Source organism: Heterocephalus glaber, unplaced genomic scaffold (assembly GCF_053883595.1).
Source record: "Heterocephalus glaber isolate CG9 unplaced genomic scaffold, H.glaber_assembly_v1.0 deba00001504, whole genome shotgun sequence".
NCBI lineage: Eukaryota > Metazoa > Chordata > Mammalia > Rodentia > Bathyergidae > Heterocephalus > Heterocephalus glaber.
In genome coordinates, this window is record NW_028258324.1 from 12,637,380 (window position 1) to 12,653,538 (window position 16,159).

General features: G+C 36.2%; 2 protein-coding genes across 8 annotated transcripts in view; one reads left to right on the forward strand and one right to left on the reverse strand.

Moving 5' to 3' along the window:
* Positions 1-13,731, forward strand: part of Pccb (propionyl-CoA carboxylase subunit beta) — a 148,808-nt gene extending 135,077 nt beyond the window's left edge. Inside the window, exons 16-19 of one of the 4 annotated variants that reach the window (XR_015441126.1) lie at positions 5,005-5,041; positions 9,177-9,287; positions 10,440-10,559; positions 13,583-13,731. Coding sequence is in view for 3 of the 4 variants with exons in the window: in XM_004834282.4 (XP_004834339.1) it covers positions 9,177-9,278 (102 nt within the window). In the remaining variant the exon portion in view is untranslated. Of the gene's footprint in view, positions 1-5,004; positions 5,042-7,174; positions 7,220-9,176; positions 9,400-10,439; positions 10,560-13,582 lie in introns of those variants that run through there. The other 3 variants (XM_021247083.2, XM_004834283.4, XM_004834282.4) reach the window with 3 other exon arrangements.
* The window catches only part of Stag1 (STAG1 cohesin complex component), a 377,958-nt gene that overhangs the window by 38,512 nt on the left and 323,287 nt on the right, over positions 1-16,159 (reverse strand). For all 4 annotated transcript variants that reach the window (XM_021246771.2, XM_087186950.1, XM_013070789.3 and 1 more), the window contains 2 exons: positions 13,597-13,677; positions 1,245-1,337 (listed from right to left, as the gene is read on the reverse strand). In XM_021246771.2, the coding sequence (XP_021102430.1) occupies positions 1,245-1,337; positions 13,597-13,677 (174 nt within the window). The remainder of the gene's footprint in view (positions 1-1,244; positions 1,338-13,596; positions 13,678-16,159) is intronic.

Here is a 16,159-nt window from a genome sequence, read left to right on the forward strand (position 1 = left end):
AGTATGGACCGAGGATTTAGCTCAGTGGTTTCGCCGCCTGCTGTGCAAGCGCAAGGACCCGAGTTCGATCCCCGGTACCAAAAAAAAAAAAAGAAAAGTATAATTAAAGAAATAGCTTACAAAAATCACTTCATAGAAACAATACTTTCCTGAGCCTCACTCTATTTTTGGACTATGCCCCTTGCCAAAGGATGAAGAAATCTATTCAAGAACAGAAAACTCCTTATGTGCACCCTGGTTTCTATACCAGTGTCCAAGTACAGACTCAGGAATTCCTTGCCCTACCAGACCCAATCATATTATTAAAGCCTGCAAAGGGCTCTTTCCTGACATACTGCACCTCCAGTGTCAGAGTGCAGCTATTTGGAAGGGTGTTGTTACATCTGGGTCTAGACGTCCCTCCAAAGCCTCATGCTTTTTCAGAGGTGGCTGGATCTAGAGTGTATGATGCTGGGATTAAGGGTGTGCTATACCAGTACACTGGTTTGGTACTGCCCTAATCCCAGTAATCTGGATAAGATAAAAGAGGCAGGGGCCGAGGATTTAGCTGAGTGGCTATGCCTGCCTGCAAGGGCAAGGTCCTGAGTTTGGTCCCCAGTACTAGAAAATAAAAATAAAAAAAAAATAAAAGAGGCAAAAAAGATGCTCTTAAATTCACTTGCTTGCTTTTGTTGTCTTCCACCGCCATAAACTCTTGCTCCTCTGCCATGTGCCACCCTGCCTTGGATCCAGCCGATTATGGACTGAAACTTCTATAATCTGTGAGCTAAATAAACTTTTCCCCCTTTAACTCTGGCTGTCAGGTATTTTGTCTCAGTGATGAGAAAAGTAAGACAGGTGGTGTAGAGTTTGGACAGATGGACAGAACTGTTCATATATACATATGAGAAGTTCTTACTGCTGTAAGGAGCCAAAGGTGAGATGAGGTCATAGATTAGCTAGCTCTCTAGACTCAATGTTGTGGCACAGAATTCTTAAAGAGTCAAGAATTCTAAATTTGAACTTGGTCTTCTAGGTGATGATAGTATACTTGTCAAAGTACAAAAATAGAATATACTTATATAACAAGATTGTTAGCATTATAATTTAAAACATTTATACATCTATATGTACTGTGTTAGGTCCCGTAAGTATTAGGGATAGATATGTATGCTAATAATTGCCATAAAAGTTTTTATCTTCTTTATGTTCAGCAATACATTTGGGTTGTTTTCATTGAAAGCTCTTATCTGATAATTTCTTACCTGTTCTTTCACTGGAGTATTAACATTAGATAGGCACTGTTGGCAAACAGCCAAAAAGGATTTCACTGTTTTCCGCAATACCAACAAATCCTCCTGTAACATATTCAAAGATGCAAGCATGAATTACAGTATCCTAGCAAACTGGCCCCAAAATAAAAAAAATAGCTAAATTGGTTTATTGTGAACAAAATTTGTAAAGCTAAATTTATCATTGGGAATCAAACAGTATAGTTATTTTTTAGTATCTGGTCTAATGGAAATAGCAAAACTGACAATAACAAACATTCAGTTCTATTTAGTAATGGAATGGTCAGTGTAATTGCTCCCAAGAGATTTTTCTTTATAAATGTGGTTTACTTAGGCCAATATTAAAATTGTTAGTCAGTTCTATATCACTAAGTAGAGGTAAGATAACCAAGCACAATGGCACAGTGAATAAAATCATGTAAGGAATGTGTACTGAATATTGTAATCTCAACACACTGCACAAGGCTGGGGGAAGAAAGATAAATCTTCCTTGCAGTCTGGGATATATTTTAAGATTGGGTAGGTGAACAGAATTAAATTAGATGGCCAAATAATATTCCATAGGCAACAGCATTTGAAAAATATAAAGGAAAATCTCCTTTTCCTTCCTTTTTTTCTTTGGTGCTGGCATTGAGCCCATGGCCTTAGTATGCTAAGCACATAATCCACCACCGAACTACAATACTGCCACTGAAAGGAAAGTTAAATTCATCAAGCAACTACAATGTGTCGGGCACGGATTTGAGCGTTTACTGTTATATAATTTGATATTTATATAGATTCTATCACCAGGCTGGTGGCATGTGCCTGCATGTGCAGTTCCAGCACTTGGGAAGCTGAGGCTGGAGGATCACTGGAGCCTAGGCGTTTGAGACCAGCTGGCAACCTAGAGACCCTGCCTCAAACAGATACAGACAAAAAAACCTCTTCAAACGAACAAAAAGAATATCCAGATTCTAAAAAGTAGTCATTAATAGCAAGGGTTTGAAACCAGGACTACTGGTATCATAGCTCATCTTCTCCTAACAAACGAGCAACACACATGCAGATAATCCAATACTATACTGATATTTACAACAGTAGCAAAGAGTAACTACTTGAGCAAAAGCACATGTAGAATTCATTTTATTTATTTTGTGATACTAGGGATTGAATCCAGGGCCTTCTCACTGAGCTACATCCCCAGATCTTCATTTTTTATTTTATTTTGAGACAAAGTCTCACCACGTCATTCAGTTGCCCTTGCTGGGCTCAAACTTGTGATCCTCCTATGTCAGGCTCCCAAAATGCTAGGATTAGATGTGTGTTCCACCACACCTGGTCTAGAATTCACTTTAAAAAAGTATTCTATTAAACTAAAATTCTTTAAGCTATTCTGTTTTGTAGAGATGACAGCACTTACCGTTTTGGGATCTTTACAACCCAAATAATGGTACTTCAAAAATTGTACACATTTCCTTTTGCTAACACGAGTGCAAATATTTGGAAGAAAAAATGAGCTCATTTTGTGCAGAGTACACTCGTAAGAGTACAATTGCATTTTGTAAGAAAAATAGTGTTTTGAGGCTCTTTAATATTCCTACAGATGAATATTCAGTAATTAAACCTCAATATTCCTTGAGTGTCTTTAATTTCAAACGTTCACAATACATTAGGGAAAACAGGTAAGTACCAGGAAAATACAACAGATAGAGTGTAAAGTGCTTTGTTAGGAGGCTGCATGGGGCTTATGCTGGAAAACCCAACTGAGTCAAAAGTAGTTATAAAAGAGTTCCTAAAGGAGATAACATGTCCTGAAGCTCGGCCTAGAAAGACAAATATAACCTAACTATTGAGAAAGGATTCCAGATAGGACACAGTGTTCAAACACTTGGGGAAATTAGTGTTAAGTGTATTTGGTGCATAAAGAGGAAAGAGAGTGGCAAGAAAAAAAGCTAAAAAAAACAGGATCAATTTCCAATTAGATGGAAAGCCACTTAAAATGCCATATTCAATCATTTGGGTTACTGATGATAGTAAGGAACTGCTGAGGAAAGACTTTTATCATGAGTTACAAAATTTTGCGTACAGGACTCATATTCTAGAGACGAGTGTGGTGGTACATGCCTGTAATCCCAGCACTCAGGCTGAGGCTGGATAATACTGTAAGTTTGAAGTCAGCCTGGGCTACATAGTGAACTCAAGGCAAGCCTAAAGTACATAGTGAGATCTTGTCTTAAAACATAAAAAACAAAACAAAAATCATATTCTACACAAAATGGAGAATGTAGAACAGCCAGTTAAGGGTAGACACAATCTTTTGTTGAGAGTTTACTGTGTATATACCAAGTACTATGTTCCATGTTCATAAATATAAATCTCATAATCTCTGTGAAACAAATGGTAATATTCCCATTTAACAGACAAGAAAAGTACCCATAAATTCTTAGAGTAAGGATCTAAATAGAAGGCTGTGTCCTACTATGAAATATATATTTGACCTCTGTCCATTTGCTGGCATACAACCCCTAAACTCTTGGGACTTTCCAAAGTGTTGAGTGTCTTTCTGTATTTTAATGAGTTGATTGATCATTGGTATCCCCAATATAGCTTCAGGATGTGGTCTGGTAACTGGAAAGACCACAGCTTGATTAGAGGGGATAAGCCTTTCAGCACCACTCCTCAACTTCCAGGGAGTGGGGCTGGGGATTGAGTTGGTCATGAATGGACAGTGATGCAGTCTAGCACACTTAAATAATGAAGGCTCCATAAAAGCCCAAAAGGATTAGTTTCAGGGAGCTTCCAGGGGCAGGTGATGCACCTGAAGAGGGCAGGGAAGCTCCGAATCTCTTCCTTTATGCCTTCACCCATCCATCTCTTCATTTGGTATGTCATATCCTGTATAATTAATTAATAAATTTAAATAAAGTGCTTCTCTAAATTCTATGAGCCACATTAGCAAATTAATTGAAACCAAGGAGGATGTTGTGGGAATCCCAATTTGTTAGTAGGTCACTTAGAAGCATAAGTAAAACAATGTCGGACTTGTGAATGGTTGGAAGTGGGAGGCAGTATTGTGGGACTGTGCCCTCAATCTATGAGAGTCAACATTATCTCCAGGTCAATGATATCAGAACTGAATTACAGGACACTCTGCTGGTGTCCAATGCAGAACTGACTGATTTCCAGATGGGGAGAACTACTCACACTTCTGAGGTTATATAAGTATTTTTGTGAAGTAGGAGAGAGGAAATAAAGATAGGCAGAAAGGAGACAAAGAAACTGTAGCTTTAAGACGTGATCAGAGCTATCCAAAGTTACCCATTCATCTATTCCCAAGGCCTGTTTGTTCTTTCTTCCAGGCCCATCACTCCCCAGTTTCTAAGAATCTTAAAGAAAGTCCAGGACTGGGGATTTAGCTCAGTGGTTCTGTCGCCTGCCTTGCAAGTGCAAGGTCCCGAGTTAGATCCCTGGTACCAAAAAAAAAGAAAGTCCATAAATCCCAAAAGTTACATCAAAGACTTCTGTTGTGAAGGCTGGGGGCTGCAGCGCCGTGGTAGAGTGCTTACCTATCATATTCTAGGCCCTGGGCTCTATCCCCAGTCATATACGTGTGTGCACACACATATTTATTTAAAAAAGAAACAGTATATAAACCAAACTATTCAATTTGGTACATCCCTAAACTTCAAATACATATAGTTTATATTTTAACATAGCTGATAAAGTTAATTTTTGTTTTAATCCATTATAGGGCAACAACCTGACCTTCAAAGAAACAGACATGTCAGGTAACTGATAAATGATTTAAAAAATGTCTTTAGGCAAAACATCTTAGATCACCCATCTTAAGCTAGCTACCTGCCTGGCCACCACCTATCTAGCTTTCTCTATGTGCTGGTCTGCCTGCCTGCCTCCCCCTCTCCCCCATCCTTTGTGTGTGTACTGCCCTAACCCTGCCCAATAAATCAGTCTTTGCCTCTCACTGATGTGTCCTGAAAATATTTTCTGTGATAAATGTGAAGAATCTGTTTGGGCTAAGGTGAGGTCCCCATCTCCTTTTTAGAGGTAATTCCTTGGACCCTGTCTGGTAAGAAAGAATACAGAATAAACTAACTTTGGGGTTTTCATTACTATTCCTACCTTTGATGGCAATGATGGGATTTGCTAGAACAGCTCTGGATATGGATACATATGATTTGTTAAGAGAAAATATGAAAGGGTGGAAGATAAAGAAACTATGATCACTGAATGACTACCTAGTCACTCATAGGAAACTGCAGCTTTGCAGCATTCAGATACTAAATGTAAAAGTTACTAGTGGAATTTAGAAATATGGTAGAGATGTTAGATATACAGGAGATGCAAAATAGTAAGAAGCACACTAAACACAAATCCCTTGGTTATTATCTATAATAGCCAAAATGGAAGTAAAAGAGAGTACTGATCCAGGACTTGAGGCTAGACTAATCTCAGACGTCACATTACCTGAGCTCAGGCCACTAGCCTCAAAGCCACCCACCCATAAAGGGTAAGATTATTCAAGAACAAGGGAAAGTACCTGTAGGACCTTTTGGGTGCCAAGAAAATAGTTACTGTTAGGGCAGGGCAAAACCAAGAAATTACTGAGACCAAAGGGTAGAGTGTGAAGAAAATGTTTCAGTTTGTAGATTAGTATCTTTAGCTTCCCAAACAGATTTTGAGAATAACTAATTTAGAAGCGGTAGATCTGGATTTAAATGCTACAGAGTGGGAGACCGTATCTGGGTTGATGTCTGGGTTGATGCAAGACCCAGCGCTAAGCAATAATCACAGATGACTACATCTGATCCAGACACACAAGATGTTATTTCCCAAGGGAACAGCTGGCCTGTTGAACTAGATAAAAGCCATTGTAAGGTCTGTTTATTCTGAGAAGAGGGCCTGCTCAACTCCACCAGTAAAATGTCAAAGAGAACACTTCAGATGAAGCAGCCAATATATGGCCTTCAGATGCAGGCCATAGACTGGCTTTAAGGTGACTTGGATATTCACTAGCTGAACATGCCCATAACTCAGGTCATGGCAAATACTGTGTTTACTGGCACCCTTTTATTGTGGAATCTTTCATATATCCGTATTGCTGCAAAACTGTAAATATAGTTCAGGAGCCTGATCAGCTTTGGTGTTTTAGCTTCCCTATATGTGTCTTATAGATGCTATTAAAAAATATACAGGCTAATTAAAAAAATAATCAAAGGAGAGAGTCAAACTAAGGTGATCAGCCATATCTGTAATCCCTGGTACTTGATAGGCTGGACGCAGGATCACAAGTTCAAGCTAAGCCTGGGCAACTTAGTGAGACCTTGTCATAAAAGTAAAATAAAATAAAATAAAATGTAGCTAAATGGTAGAATGTGTGCCTAGCATGTGCGAGACGGTGCTAAGTTTTAAACTAAGAAATAAAGGCCAATGTATGGCTGATGGAGTTAGAGAATTCATTAAAGAGGGACAGAAACTTTTGTGAATATGCAGTAAAACTATTGGATATTTAAACCCCAAATTTAATACCTAGTTTTCAGTGTTGTTGCTGTTCTTGGCAATCTGAATCCCCACCTGCTGACTCCTGCCATTGCCTCAAAGGCTAATCCATTTATGATCCAGGAACCCTTAAGTTGCCTATTGTAGTTCCAAAACATCTTCTGGTTTCTCTTTCCTGTAGTGTACTTACATGAAGGAAGCTAAAGGAGTCAGAGGGACAGGGGAAAAGTACTGACTGTTAGGACCAAAGTGAGAGACTTGAATTCCCAAATTATCCCAAAATTCAGATGGAGGACAAAATCTACAATGCTGTATCCCAAACCTACACTAGCCACTAAGCATGTTTATTTACTCTCATAGCCTCAGATAAAAGATCATTTACTATCAATTCTTTGTTCTGGCAGGGAGAAAATATGAAAAAACTAGGGCTGAGGTTCAATGGTAACAAAGTAAGTTACTTTGACTGAAACATTTTCCTCAATTTAATCTTTTCAGCAAACCTAGCCAGGAGTAAATATCATCCTCATTTTATATATTAGGAAACTGAAGCTCAAGGTGAAGTAACATACTTGTCTTGCCACAGGCGGTAAGAAGTACATCCAAAATTTGAACTCAATTTACAAACATCTAGAAATTGTTAATTACTAGTTTCCCTTCTCAAAACAACAAAGCTACTGTAAGAAGGAAAATGTCTTATTGTCACTCAGAGAATATTAGTTAACATATCTACTGTCTTGCTCAAATCAATGGTCTGACAGGAAAGTAAACTTAACATTAATTTTGATGGAGAAAAATCTCCAATAGGGGCTGGGGATTTAGCTCAGTGGCACTGCGCCTGCCTCAAAAGTGGAAAGTCCTGAGTTTGATCCCTGGTACTGGGGGAAAAAAATCGCCAATCTCTGTACTAGAAAGTGGGAAGCACTCTGTTTTGTCTAAATATTCTTAATACTGCCATAGCCATCTGATTAGCTCAGTTAAAACACATTCTTACATTGTAGTAACTGTTATTTAGAACAGATAGATCTTTAGGTGTCAAAAGGCTACTGCCCCTTTGTAGATAAAAACAACATTCAGGTAGATAGGCTACTAAACCTGAGGAAGCTTTATGCTATCCTGCAAGAAGGATTTTCCCTACCAGAAAGCAAAGTTCTAAACTAGGAAGTCTAGCACTTGCAAACACAACTGTGACACTTTTAATGAAATGTTGAAACCATGACTTGTAAGTTTTTATTTTTCTAAACTGAATATTTTTACTTCTAGTTTCCAGAAGATTTTTAAATGCTGGGGCTGAAAAAAATTTGCAATTCAGAACTTATGTACAGTCAACCTTCTTCTGTATAGGATTTTTAAAAAGGACATTCTGAGGGCCGGGGATTTAGCTCAGTGGTTTCACCACTTGCTATGCAAGTGCAAGGACCCAAGTTCAATCCCTGGTACCAAAAAAAAAAAAAAAAAAATGACATTCTGAGACTTGAACAAGAAATGGACTATTAAATAAAAGGTGGACCTTTCCTCCCGAACCTTTCTAGGGCAGCCAACAGGCACTTATGATTGGGGGATACTATTAACAAGACCTATTAAAGCATGACTTTGGAGTCATGGAACGAAGAAAAGCAAAGTTTTAAAACTAACTGGATAGTTAATGGGGATATAATTCTCAAGAAATGAAAACGGAAGGTAAATATTGTATTCTAGAAGAAGTGAAATAAAATGATTAACTAGTAAAAATTTATTCCAATAGGGATAGTTATTTCTCACCCTTAGTCCTAGTTTGTTCTCTTCAAAGCAGTTAATTCTACACATGGATAAGTGATATCTAAATTCTGTTATAAGAATTCTAGGCAAAGATCCTTTTTCCTATCACTCTGAAAGAGGAGAACAATAGAAAGATATATAGAAAGCAGTATACAGGTTTTTACATATTTAAGCCTATATAAAGGAATGTATGATTGTGAAAAGAACAGCAAGGTTAAGGGAACTTGGCCACTATCAGTCCTACTTTCACTCTTACTTTTTCCTTCTCCAGTTAGGAGGTCAAGTTGGAATTTGCAGAGGAAAATCCATAACCAAGAGGGTGATGGAGGAACAAATATTGTAGCTAAATACTTCAATAATAATTTGACATGTAACTACCTGGGGAATGCTGATTTTCTCTGTCAGTCACAGGGCTAGAGTCTAGAAAACTAGGGTGCTTGCCCCTAGCCTTTCCTATTCAGTCTAGAACAAAAACATCAAAGTAAGGCAGAGTAGCACAAATGTAAGACCACTGGACTGGTTCTTCTCAGGAGGGGAAAAAAAAAATGAGCATAAAGCCTAGATCTCCAAGCCAAAGAAGGCAAGTAGGGGCATTATTTTAGTCCTAGCTCTTATTTACCTGGCTCTTTAAATGTCTTTGTGTATGTCCAGAAGGAGCTGAAGGAAGAAGGATGTTTTCTGCTACAGAGAAGAGAAACTGAAGGCTGCTTCTACAGGACCAGCACTAGGGGGCACCGGAGCAAAGTGTACTGAGCGTGACCTGTGAGACTGCCCAAGAGCTTCAACTCTGGAAATTAGGGGAACAGAGGAAATACCCATTGGTGAAACCCAGAGCACTATTATTTCAAATAAAGATCTAAGCCTTTTCTTCTTATAGTCTTCTCAAATACCTCATTTCACAGTATAAAATAATGTTTATTAAGTTAAATTATAACTTAAATTTAAATTTAAAATATAACTACCATTCATAATCACCCAAATGACAGAGTTCATGACAGTAGAGAAGAAAAATAAATTTTACAGAGTACTCTCTAAAATTTAACTTGATAGGATGTATATACAATTTTTGATCCAGCAATTCCATTTCTAAGAATAGGATACAAGATGAAACAGTGGAAAACAGAACAAATTTTTGAACCCAATGTCCAACACATCATTAATTTTATTAACAAAAATGTTTAAAATTAAGTATTCAAGAGAGGAGAGTGCTAAAATAAATTATGACGTAGCTACATGATGGACTACTTAAATAAACATTAAAAATATTTTCTATAAGCATTTCTTTCAAAATTTTTTTCCCAGATACTGGAGAATGAACTCAGGTCTTTGCAATGAGCAACATCTCCAGCTTTTTTATTTTTATTTTTAGACAGGGTCTTGTTAAATTGTGCAACCTAGGAATGAACTCATTATTCTCATAGCTGCTCAGAGTGTGGAAATTACTGGTATGTACCACCATGCTTTACTCCCTTCAAAACTTTAAATGAATTTATGTAAATATACTAATGACTAGAGGAAAAACAGATGGTGGCCACCTCGTCTGCTCCCTTGTCAGCTAAATGACCCATTCTTTTGTAACATTTTTCAACAAAATAAAATCGCTTCATGTAATACTTTTCAGATTGTTTCCAAATGACCAACCTTAAAACTATTAAGTACACTTAACATTTATAAATATTCCAGTATCTGTTATATAACTTTTGAATTTTTAAAAAGTTAAAAGGGTTAAAATGGAGAATTTTAGGCACATCACTATAAAAATCCTCCATACATTTTAACTGGTATTACAACCAAATTATTTAAAATCATAGTAACTTCTCATCTAAACACTCTTAGTCATACAGAATGATCAATGAAACTTAAACTACGTGGTGCAACTGTGAACTGATTTTTGTTTTGTTTTGCTATATGTAGTTCAAGCTGGCCATGAAGTTGGTTCGAGTCCTCTTGCCTCAGCCTCCTGAATGCTGGAATTATAGGCATGAGCCACTACACCCACCATGTTGTAAAATTATTTAAGTGACTTGCCTCAAGGTAATACAAACTAATGATATGGCTAGAACTACAGTCAAAAGTCAGTATTTATCATGTGAGATCCTAATAACAGATAATATGTGTATGAAGCTTACATACGTGGCTTTTAACTTTTTCAAAAGTTTGGCAATTCCTGATCTAGTAATTACTATTTAGGTCACTGTTTTACATGGAGGAATCCTGGCAATGAAAGGTTTATTTTTAATGTTTATATGTGTCTTGAGAGAATTCAGGCTTTTCAATTCTTGAATTCATCACTTGTAGAATAACCTTTATATTACAGACAACCAATACACAATAATTACTCAATATGCTTTTTATTTTAAAAAATGACCACCAAGTTCAAAGGGAGGAGAAATAACCTAAGTAAAGAATGTTATGTAGAATATAAATGCTCGGGCTAGGGATTTAGCTCAGTGGTTCTGCCGCCTGCCTCGCAAGCGCAAGGACCTGAGTTCGATCCTCAGTACCAAAACAAAACAAAACAAAAAAAAAAACAAACCCAGGAATATAAATGCTCACAAAACTACAAATGGATATCACCTAAAAGATGCTGCAGTGTTCTTTTTGGCATAAAGAAAAGTGCTGGTCAAAAAGCTACACTGCCACTGAGACAATGACAGTCATGAAATATGTACCCTGACCTATACAAAAATGAAGCTATCTTCTATTATAAGATTGTGACACAAAATTTAAACAAAAAGGAAAAGAATCTCAAGATAATTCTGCTCTGACAGGACTATAAAATAGAAAAGAAATATATTCAAGAACAGGAAATCTCACTCTAAATATGAAATATAGTAAAAGGAGAAGATTTAAAGTAGGTTTAAAGAAAGATTTGATAATTATACTAAGGTTTTAGAAAAGAATTTAATTAAATTTTATTAAATGAAATTATTAATATTTAGGCAAAATAGAAATAACTCAGAGAATCAAAATAAACTTCGCTGAAAGAGATAAAAACAACAAAATGGGGGCTAGGGATATAGTCCAGTGGTAAAAGGACTAGCCTAGCACGTGAGAGGCCTTGGGTTTGATCCCCAGGGCTGCAATAAAAACAATAAAAATTTAACCAGATGAAAAAAAATCAGAATAAAAACACCTACTAATATATAAACTTCTGATATCAAATTTTAACATATATATTCAATCTCTAATTTTACCATTTAAAGAACATTTCAAAAGATATGAAAATGTTTTAAAATGGCTTTTATTACTAATAAGGTTACTTTTTAATTTTGCTTCAGTACTGAAACTGTCAATAAAATAGAAAAACTAGGAGGCTAGCTAAAATATTACCATCCTTCTAGTTAAAAATAAACTATTTTTTAGACGAGATCGGGCATGTTCAGGGTGGTATGGCCGTAGACAAACAATTTTTCAAATGCAGAGAAATACTAAAATTTTTAATGAGGAAGAAAAAAATTTTCTCAGAAAAGAATGCTCCAGATTGTTGGGTTTGTTTATTTATTTACTTGGTACACCTGAAATTGAACTCAGGTCCTTATGCTTGTGAGGCAGGTGGTGGAACCACTGAGCTAAATCACTGGCCCTTACTGTTGGTTTTATATGCAAACACATTATCTTTATTTTTTTGGAGACAGGGTTTCACTACGTAGCCCAGGCTGGCCTCAAACTCCCAATCCTTTTGCCACTGCACTCTGAGTGCTGGGTTAATAAACATGTGTCACCATACCCAGCTGCTTTATCTGGTTCTTTAGCAAATATATGCTGTTTTTTTAAACTTCTATGTTCAAGCTCTCGGTCACCTCAAAGACAGGATTTGCTATATAATCCAGGGTGGGCTCAAACTGACAATCCTCCTGCCTTGGGCTCCTAAGAGCTATGGTTACAGACATATGCCTCTGTCATTTCATGAAATATTCTGGAAACATTCATTTTATAATTGTGTCAAATAACTGTAATACGTAAATTTTTTTGTCTTAATTGTCTTTATGGTTCTATTCTTGGTTTCTTGTTTTCTTCTGAGTTTTTTAAAAAAGGAGCTCAGTTTTCCTCAAATTTCGTCTGTCGATAATTCTTTGAGGTATGTTCTTTCAGAAGAGATTTAAATTTGAATCTCTTAGGTGCTTAGATGTTTCACTAGTACAGACTTTTCAATAAAAATCTGAATCAGTTTCTTTTTGGTTCTGAAATAATTAGAATTCTGGGTGGAAATCTAAGTGAAAACTAGCTCATGTTTATAAACTTGCATAGGAGGTTTATTTTCCCACCTTTAATCAATGATACATTTTAAGAGTTTTCTTTAACCCTCATTCCATGGAGCTGGTGTGCATTCATTTCTATTTACTCTTGTGCTAGGCATGAATCAATATTTAATTACAATTTAATCAGGGAGATGTGATGACCTCCTATTTGAAAGGGCTGTTGACTTTTTCTACATTAGAAAAGATCACAAGGGCCAGGGATTTAGCTCAGTGGTTTCACCGTCTGCTGCGCAACCACAAAGGCCCGAGTTCGATCCCCGGTACCAAAACAAAACAAAACAAAAAATAGAAAAGATCACCAATGAAAAAGCTTGAGTTTTCTTTCTGACTTTCTTGGATCCTATTTTCATTTCACCTCTGGCTTATATTTTCATTTTAGTTTTGCCTAACTGTGGACAGATTAAAAATTTACTTAACACTCTTAAGTTGTATTTATTTACAGATGAGTTGTTCACCTTGGGCCTACAGATGCCATAATGCCAGAATCAAAAGTTAAATACTATTATCTTTCACTGTTACTGTCTTTCTCATAGCATGACACCTATCAGAGTGCTTGTGTATACTACAGTTATTTCTTAGAAGTATTTTAATTTATATTTATATTTATATTGGTGTGTCTACTGCTTGAAGACTCTGGGTATCATCCAAAAGAGGTAAACATATGAGATAAAGCAAGAATTGGTAACAATTAATTATCATATATTTTATTAAACTTTATAATTTATATAACTGATAATAAATTATTAAATGAGTTAAGCAAGGTCATTATTTTAACAATAACTCTTCTGCTTACAGAAACTCTTACTTACTTTGGAAGGAGAACCATCAGTAATTTTCACCAACTGCCAAAGAATCGAGTAATGGGAACATTGCAGTGCCTGTACGACTATCTGTATCAAATGAAAAAAACATTTTTTTAATAAAAGTTCAAACAAATGAGAAAATTGTGTTTTCACGGTATTAGGAGAATACTTGTAATTGTTTTATTTTATAATAGTTTCAAGTCCAAACTTTTCTAGAATTACTGAGAATGGCTAAAGTACTTGGTTAAAAAAAAAAAGATAAACCAACAAATCAGTCAAGAGAATAAAGACAGAACATATCTTGACAGTATGGACCCAAATAACACCATGCTTTAAACAAAAATGTAGTGTCATGAATATTTTGCTTACTTAAGATTTTTTTTAAATGATGAAATTATTTTTATCCAAATTTTAAAACTGAAATATTCTACTTATTTGAATGTATTTTAAATGTGAAATATAATACACATATCCAAAACCACATAAAACAAATATAAAGATTAATAAGTTCATATAAAACAAAATTACCTGTATAACTACCACCTAGGTCAAGAAACAGAACACTGTCAGTTTCTCATCTCAAGGGTAACAGTTATTTTGACTTATACAGTGATCAGTATATTTTAACCACTTAAGTCTCCATCCCTAAAGCTTACATAGCTGTAAACATTACGTAAATGAAATCATGCACTATATATTACTTTGAGTCTGACCTCTTTCATTTAACCTTCATGTTTAAAATTTATACATGTTGAAAGTACCTATAGTTTATTAAATTTCAGTTCTGTAAAATATTTAGAATAGTTTCATATTCAATATATTGTCAAAAAATTATTACATTGCTCTGAATTTTAGGTCATTTTGGGTAACTACCACAAGCATTCTTATGTATATCTCCTGGTACATTGTACATATATTTATCTAGACCATAAGGTCTGTGGAGCTTTGGTTCTCAGCACCTTGTCATAATGCTAAGAATTTGTTTATGTGGGTGACCCCTGTGTAAACACAGTAATATAGCAGAAAACAAATGCTTATTAAATATTTTTCTGTTCACTCAAATATAAAAATTAAATTGATCATACTTTAACAGTTTTTTCTGAAAAATGAACTAATTTTTCTAAAACTAAATAAAATTTACTGAGTGTGTGTTAGTTACCAGGGATTAAACCCAGGGATGCTCTTACCAATGAGCTACATCCCCAGCTCGTTTTGACTTTTTATACTTTGAGACAGGGTCTCATTAAGTTGCTCAGGCTGGGCTTGAACTTGTGATCTTCTTGCCTCAGTCTCCCAAAGTGCAGGGATTAGAGGTATGTGCCACTGCGCCCCATTTCTTTAGTCTGCCTTAATAGAAAAAAAGTGGCTTTTCCTATTTCTGCATTCTGTTACATTGTTTTGAAGTGTATGAAGAAAATCTATTCTCATGCAGACTAGTTGAAAGTACATTTTTTTTTTTTTTTGGTACCGGGGATCGAACTCTGGTCCTTCTGCTTGTGAGGCAGATGGTGGAACCACTGAGCTAAATCCCCGGCCCCTGAAAGTACATTTTAATAGCTTTTGTAGACTAATGTGAATATGTTCTCCATTATGAGACATGTTCCACTATACAGTTGGGAGAGAACAAGAATGGAAAAAAGAAAGTAACATGAAAATAATTTTGACTATATTGATCTACCCCACAGGTTCCCTGATACATCTTTTTCTTTTCTTTTTTTTGGTACCAGGGATCGAATTCAGGACCTTGCGCTTGTGAGGCAGGCACCGGAACCACTGAGCTAAATTCCTGGCCCTCCCTGACTACATTTTGAGAACCACTGCTTTAGATCTAGGATAGCTCAACATTAACAGGATTATTAGATATTACCAAAGTGTATCCAAAGTCAGAGACAGTTATTGTCGCAACATGTTTTCATGAACACTTGATATCCTAAGATGTCTTACATTTGGTGATTCAATTCTGTATGAGCAGTGGTTTTTTTTTTGGTACCAGGGATCAAACTCGGGTCCTTGCGCTTGCGCAGCAGGCAGCGAAACCACCGAGCTAAATCCCCAGCCGCAGTGTTTTTTTTTTTTTTTAAGGGCTTTCTGGATACAGGTCTTGCTCTGTAATCCAGGGTGGCCTTGAACTCAAAATCCTGCCTCAGTCTTCCAAGTGCTAGGATAAGAGGCATATCTTCGACACTAGCTAAGGTTTGATGAGGTTTTAAATTACACCACCCTAATTATAGTGGGGATGGACATCTTTTCTGTTTTATAGGCATTTCAGTTTGTCTTATTTTGGATTTTGTGAAATGTGTGGGTCAAGTCTTTGGTTCCTATTTTCCAGGGAAATACATAACAGAATTCAAGAAAATAAACTGATTAAAAAACATAATATAGCCAGGCATGGTGGTACACGCCTGTAATCTCAGCAGTCAGGAGGCAGAGGCAGGAGGATTGTTGGAGTTCGAGGCTAGCCTTGGCTACATAATGAGTTCAGGTCCAGCATGAACTATAAAGCAAGACCCTGTCTCAAAAAACAAACCAACCAACAAACAAATAAAGAAAAAAAGAAAGAAAATGTAAG